Source organism: Triticum urartu, chromosome 6A (assembly GCF_056163025.1).
Source record: "Triticum urartu cultivar PI428250 chromosome 6A, HENAU_Tu73, whole genome shotgun sequence".
In the NCBI taxonomy this organism is placed as follows: Eukaryota; Viridiplantae; Streptophyta; class Magnoliopsida; order Poales; family Poaceae; genus Triticum; species Triticum urartu.
The window spans coordinates 601,607,751-601,614,335 of NC_141878.1; the positions used below are offsets into that span (position 1 = coordinate 601,607,751).

At 43.9% G+C, this 6,585-nt stretch overlaps 1 protein-coding gene across 1 annotated transcript; it reads right to left on the reverse strand.

Annotated features, from left to right (window-relative positions):
• Positions 1-521: 521 nt before the first annotated feature.
• LOC125515624 (putative 12-oxophytodienoate reductase 11) lies at positions 522-5,073 on the reverse strand. Its single transcript, XM_048681135.2, has 5 exons — positions 4,824-5,073; positions 2,703-2,843; positions 2,448-2,578; positions 1,354-1,527; positions 522-1,179 (listed from the first exon to the last, which is right to left on the reverse strand). Exons 1-5 carry the CDS (start codon positions 4,907-4,909, stop codon positions 587-589), a joined length of 1,125 nt encoding a protein of 374 aa, XP_048537092.1. The 5' UTR covers positions 4,910-5,073; the 3' UTR covers positions 522-586.
• Positions 5,074-6,585: the final 1,512 nt, after the last annotated feature.

The window sequence follows — 6,585 nt, forward strand, 5'->3', positions numbered from 1 at the left end:
TAATGAGTCGATGGTTGGTTGATTGGTCCATATTGCAGATAAAGGAGCCATCAAGAAAAATGCTGGAGCTGGGAGCAAGAGTGCTAGAACGGGCAGCAAGTGAGGTATACATAGCTGGACAGGGGTGGCGGATCAACGTGGCAAGGCTACCCGGCTGATGACATCCTCGACGCGGCTGCTGCAGTTCTTAGTTTCTTTGTTTCTCTGGCTTAGTTAGATCGCTTTTATTTTGCCGTCGCCTTGTTGGTTCTATAAGACTTTATGTGCTGGGTCTTGGTAACCTGTTGCTGTGTTCGTAAATGTTGAGGCCTGTGTGGGCCTGTTGGTGATATGCTGATACTGGTAGTTTTTTGTGTTAGGTCCTGCTATGTAGCTCTGGAATGCTTTGTTACTCTATGGCGTGGTTTTCAGTAATGAAAATCGGAAGGGGGTGAGCCCTTCTTTGATCAAAAAAAGAGGGTAAGACCCCTAGCCACTGCATCACAATGATGCACACAGCCAAATTTATTAAACAGGTTCAGTAACAATGAATACGTCCGGGTATCATAGTTCAGAGCGGGGATGAGCCCGTTTATAAAACAACCATTTATACATCGGATGAAAGGAATGGGTAATCAGTGTATCCAACAACTGGATCGGAGATGTAGAAAGTATCTCTGTTGTACTTGTTTAGAGGAGCATCGATCTCAAACCTCCGAGGCAAGTCAGGATTAGACAAGAACAAGCGCCCGTATGCAACCAGATCAGCATAGCCACCGGAGACAGCTGCATTTCCATCCTCCCTGTTGTAGCCACCGGCTACGATAAACGTTCCCTTGAAAGCATCCCGCATGGCGCCAAGGCTATTTGGAGTTTCAACCTTGTCAACGAACGTTATCATCCATGGCTCGACCGTGTGACAGTAGAGGATCCCAATTTGGTTCAGCGCTTGTGCCATGTACAGGCCTAGAGCTCCCGGGTTGGAGTCTGACGATTCCCAATAGTTTGCAAAGGGCGAGAGCCTCATCCCAACCTTATCAGCTCCGATTTCATCTACCACGGCTTGGACCACTTCTAGTCCAAACCGGCAACGATTCTCTAAGCTCCCGCCGTATTTGTCAGTGCGTCCATTGACTTGGTCCTTGAAGAACTGATCGATCAAATAGCCATGAGCCCCATGGATCTCAACACCATCAAATCCTGTAAACCATACAGAGTAATGAGGTTAGATTTCCCTTGCATAGGGATCTTGAATGTACACCATTTTTTTTGCTACTTCTCTTTATACTTTTTTGCAGGATAGGCAAGTGCTTTATGCTAAACTTAACATGTTACTAATATTTTGAGTGCTAATTGTGAGAGGGACATAGCTACCAGCTTCAATTGCATTTCTAGCAGCAACCCTGAAATCATTGATGACCATAGGGATCTCATCGGTCTCCAGTGGCCTAGGCGTTGAGAAATCAGCTACTATGTGATTATCTATCACCATAGGTTTCAATGGCTTATCGGTGCTCGATATCGGAGCTTGTCCATTAGGCTGATAAGCTGCATGCAGACATCAAACATGTGTTGGTATTATAAAAGAAATAAAAAGAGCCACACAGTATCAGTAAGTATATATAGGTCTTAGATCACATAACAAAAGTACTTTGTCAAGAAACTTCGTAGACAAGTATCCCCTCTGTAAACTAATATAAGATGCCTTTAGTGACCTAAAACGTCTTATATTAGTTTACAAAGGGAATAGTATACATCCATATGTACATGTGTACCTTTCCAGGATTTTTAAAAACTTTAAAGTTTGAATTTTGAAGATTTCAAATAAATGGCTACATGGAGCTCGAGCTCCATTTCCGGTGACATAGGGATCAAGCATTTCAGATTTAATAACACCAATATAATCTTGTTCGGTTAATTTGAAAAGAGGAAGACATCAGATTGGATTTCAAGTTTTTCTCTTTCGGTCCAATATTTTGTATGAAACATTCCTTTGGCCTTTTGGCCATTTCATCTTCTCTGTTTCAAATGAAAATTCATCGGTGAAAAAAAATTTTCATTGGTGAATATAACGGAAATGCCTAATGGATCACGAGCTCCATGGAGCCCTTTATTTGAAATCTTCAAAAAAATTAAGTTTCAAAAAATTCTAAGAAGTTATACATATATGGTTGTATACTACTTGTCTGTGAAGTTTCATGGTTAAAATACTTTTTATGTGACCTACAAATAAAATGACAAAATCGCATATTTCTAGCACATGTACTATTCACTATAAGATACTAAGAATACATGATTTTGTATTTTTGTACAGGCCCCATAAAAATGTATGTCGTGCTGAAATTTTACACAGATCTTATATACATATATAAGATTTTTTTAAACTTAAAAAATGATTTTTGAATGTTTGAAAAACGAAGGGCTCCATGGAGCTAGAGAGCAAAAATCCACTCTCTTATTAAACTTACTATGATTAGAGACTCTTCCGACATGCCAAATCTGACAGAAAAATATCCCTCCCTTGGCATGAACCCCATCTACGATAGGCTTCCATGCTTCCACCTGCTCTTTTGTCCAAATGCCAGGAGTATCTTTGTACCTTGCATGAACAAAGGAAACATTCCATCTTTAGAAATCATTGAACTGTGATAAAGAACAAGAAATTGAACATGATTACTGAGATCTCAAAAGGCAGAGTCCAATTAAGGATCTAGGGCACACACCCTTGGGCAGTGTCTGAGACTCCAGTGGCCTCGGCAATCAAGAGGCCTCCTTTGGTTGTTCTCTGCTGATAATACAGTATGGCATGGGGCTGAGGAACATTGCCATAGGATCGTGTCCTTGTAAGGGGTGCGAGAACTACCCTGGACAAAAAAGAAAGAAAGAGGAAACCTCTCAGGAACAAATGGACCATCATGTAAAAGGAGTTTTGCAATATTATGAAACACATTGTTCTCATACTCCAAAGAAAATTCACTAGACTCGATCCTGGTGCGTCAACATGTTCCACACAGTGCTCCCATGGCATGTGGGGTTGCATTAGATCATCTTTAATACGTGTTGTATAATAAGTCAAGACCACCTTTCTAAAATTGTACTCCAATAGGTGCCCTATCTGTAAAATTTATTACTCAAAATATAGAACACCACCAGTTTGGAGCACCAACTCTTGCAAATATACAACACTTGGGCTGGTGGAGTAAAAAAAATTGCAGCCGCGCGGTGCCCAACTGCCACACGATCGGCTCCTCCGACGCCGTTGGCTATCCTGCCGCCTCCTCCCTCCCTCGCCTCCCCATGGAAGGCTCCTCCGACCATGCCGCCGACCCCGCCGGTCTGCCCAGAGTTACTAGTCTATAAGGAAGGGTAAAGTATCCAATGCTACGGACCTTTCCGGTGCTACCGTGCTGCACAACATTGCCAGCCAATAGATTCGTATCAGATGAACAGGGTCAGCGTGGAAGTATCCCCTTAGCTAATACTTAGAAACCACCCTGGGAAAGTGTGTTATTACAAAGGACAGTCCTTGGCCATGGCACATTCACAAATCACAACAGTACTCCTTAATCTATTCGTACGTCTCCTCATTCCAGGCTCTTCCCCATTATAGTTCATTCTACCAGATTGGTCTCCTCTAGAGACTAGAAAGGCGAGGAAAAACTACCGATCCCAGCAATCTATTTTTGGTTTGGTCCAAGTTGGTGTTTGTTTGTCCCCTGGATTCTCCTCCTCAATGTCCATATTATTTGAATACGGGCGACATAGATTTCGGCAGCTCTTGTAGCTGCTTCACTTGATGTGGTCTAATGACAGACCTCGAGGATTCGTCCAGGGCCAACACGGCTGTTTCTAGGTTCTTCCATTTTCAAAAAAAAAAATCTTCATAATATTTGTGTGCCATTGGTAATTATTCCCTTGCAGAAGGAGAAAATGGAGAAGTGGAGCATCTTCCATGGGGCTGTATAGAAAAGAACACCACGCATTGCATCATATCCATTCATTTCTACTCCGATGGCTGCCATTGCACTGTAGCATGGTAACATGGGAAGGTCAGTAGCACTGATATGCTGTCGTACCGAAGACAGTACAGCTCGTAGAAGGTCCCAAACAAAAGTAAAAATTTCACCCAAGGTTCAAGGATTTTGCCAAGGGGACACCAGATCGAGACGAAGAATTGGAACTTATCCCACATGGACGATTCAGCAGGGGATCGTAGCCGTCGCTGGGGACATGGCCGCTTGGTATCTCCATCTGATAGGAACGGGAGGGACGCAGGCACCTTAGCAGCCGAAGGAAAAGAGAAGTTGCCTTTCGACAAGATGAGTGCGCGGGAAGGAAGAGAACCCCGGCTGAGTGCCAGTACCATAACACCACAATCACAGCTGAGGATGAGCTCCTCTTCCATCACCACGATGTCAAGAAGAAATTAAGTTGGATCTGGAAGGCCACCCACAGCCGGGGATGAAAATAGAGGTGCTGCCGTCCTCTCCCTCCAACACCACCATCGAGAAGAGGCCCGTTGGCGTCAATGGAAGGCCACCGACAGCCGGGGATGAAAATAGAGGAGCTGCCGTCCCGTCAGATCCACTCCTCTGCCTCCAACACCACCATCGAGCAGAGGCAGGTGCGTCGATGGAAGGCTACAAATAAGGATCAGCAAGAGTGGAAGAGCCTAAATATTACAGCGGACACAGCCTCCTCCCTCCCTCCCCAACTCCGGCCGGCGGAGGAGAGAGGGAGAAGACCGGCTGAACCACTCGGCCACACACACAGAGAACAAGGAGAGAGAGAGAGAGAGAGAGAGAGAGAGAGAGAGAGAGAGAGAGAGGAAAAAGCAGACCGACCTGTGGGAGAGATGGAAGGCGCCCATCTTGTAGGGGGTGAGGAGAGGGACCGTGCTAGCCATACCATTACCACCCTGCTTGCTCATCTTCCTCCCTGATCTCTTCTTCTTTCTTTGGTTCACTCCTCTCTCCTATCTCGGCAGTCGGCACCACTCTTTTATGTTGTTTCACAACAGCAACACCACAGTGCCATTGTCCTCGCTGCAGTAATTGGATGTTGATCGAGCGGTCAGTAGTGCTTGCTTCTTCTTCATGTGTCTTGAGGGATATGAGCGCACGGCTGAGCCGCTGGCCAACGCTACGCCGTCTCTCATTACAAGCTCCACAAATGAATCCATCTATTATATTTTTCCTTGCATCTATCTACTAGCTACCTCTATATCAAAATATAAGGTGTTTTTGTAGGTTAAACTCGGAGGGAGTATACACCCAGCTCGCTCATAACATGTTAAATGGTTTGTTCAATACAGATGATCGATCCATATTTTGGCATGGTTCTTAACAATAACATTCACAAATGCGCTATGGTAGGAGAAAACTGTCATATATATATAGAACTTGGGTACTTCAGAGAAAACCAAACTCCATGTTTTTCTCTAGAACATTCAGTAAAATCTCTCAATATTCAGATGTTTTTCCTTCGAAAGGATTAGGGTCCACGTTCATCAGCTGCCTCTGAAGAATTTCGTGCTGTCAATTCAACTTGAACTCCGAACTGGAAAAAATAAGTATATGAGATTAAACCAAGTAAAGCACTCCACCTGAAGAATCACCCAGCACTTCGATAGATCCTTACTGATGTTGATTCACCTTCAGTATACTGATGTTGATTTCTCTGAAGAATACTGATGTTGACTTCGATTGATCCTTACTGATGTTGATTCAAGTTCGGCAATAATCTACACAAAATAAAATAAAAGAATGTTAAATTTGCAAATACATGTCGCTGAAGTCAACCTCCTACAAAAACTGCCAAAAAAAAGGTGCAAGGTAATTTAACAATGCGACAGAGCATAAAGCCATGCTGGAGCCAGTGGCGGAGCCAGCAGGGGCCCTGACCCGCCCCAAGATGTTGCTTTTGCTTGTATAGTTACAGTAAACAGTGATTTTTTTGGCCTTTTTCCATTAGCTGGCCCCTCTCTATCTCAACTTTTATGAAGTTCCCCGAGAAGGGCAGCCAACTTCTCCAATACAGGTTTTAGACAGCGGAACGCTTACCTAACGCTGCACTTGAGTGGCTAGAAATCCTTTGGGGTGCTAATCATGTGGAGGGTGTGTTGTATAGCCTATCTTCCTTGTGCAGAAAACGAGTGGATGGCATGAACCAAAGGAGAATGGAGAAAATTCTCAAGATTGTAGCATCCTGCCACTCTATCACGGATCAAGACCCAAACAGCAACTACAGCATCCACTCATCACTGAAAATGTTGAAACTGCGGAATATTGCTAGCTACTAGCTAGTGTAGAAGAATTGTTTGGTGCAAGACAACTGTATTCACCTCATGGCTGCCCATATATAACACGTACAGGGGTAGGTCCGTCCACGAATAGAACCCTTCTTACAGAGTACAAGCGGGACAACCAGGGGCGGAGCCAGGATTTAAACATGAGGGGGGCGAATAGTATTGTTGATGTAACTGATGAAATATCATATTAATATTAAGGCTCATGACAGGGTGCTGATAAAGCATAATATTATGGTTTGGAACTGAAAACATGATAATTCTCAGCAAAACGTTGGAGCTTGAAGTTGAAGCAATTG

What these genes read in the sequence shown, in the direction of transcription:
- LOC125515624 (XM_048681135.2), bottom strand. Translation starts at nt 4,909, where the DNA reads ATGAGCAAGCAGGGTGGTAATGGTATGGCTAGCACGGTCCCTCTCCTC. An exon ending in GCCTTCCATCTCTCCCACAG is followed by an intron (nt 2,844 to 4,823) that starts GTCGGTCTGCTT and finishes TTTTTTGTCCAG; the next exon opens with GGTAGTTCTCGCACCCCTTA. An exon ending in GTCTCAGACACTGCCCAAGG is followed by an intron (nt 2,579 to 2,702) that starts GTGTGTGCCCTA and finishes TGTTCATGCAAG; the next exon opens with GTACAAAGATACTCCTGGCA.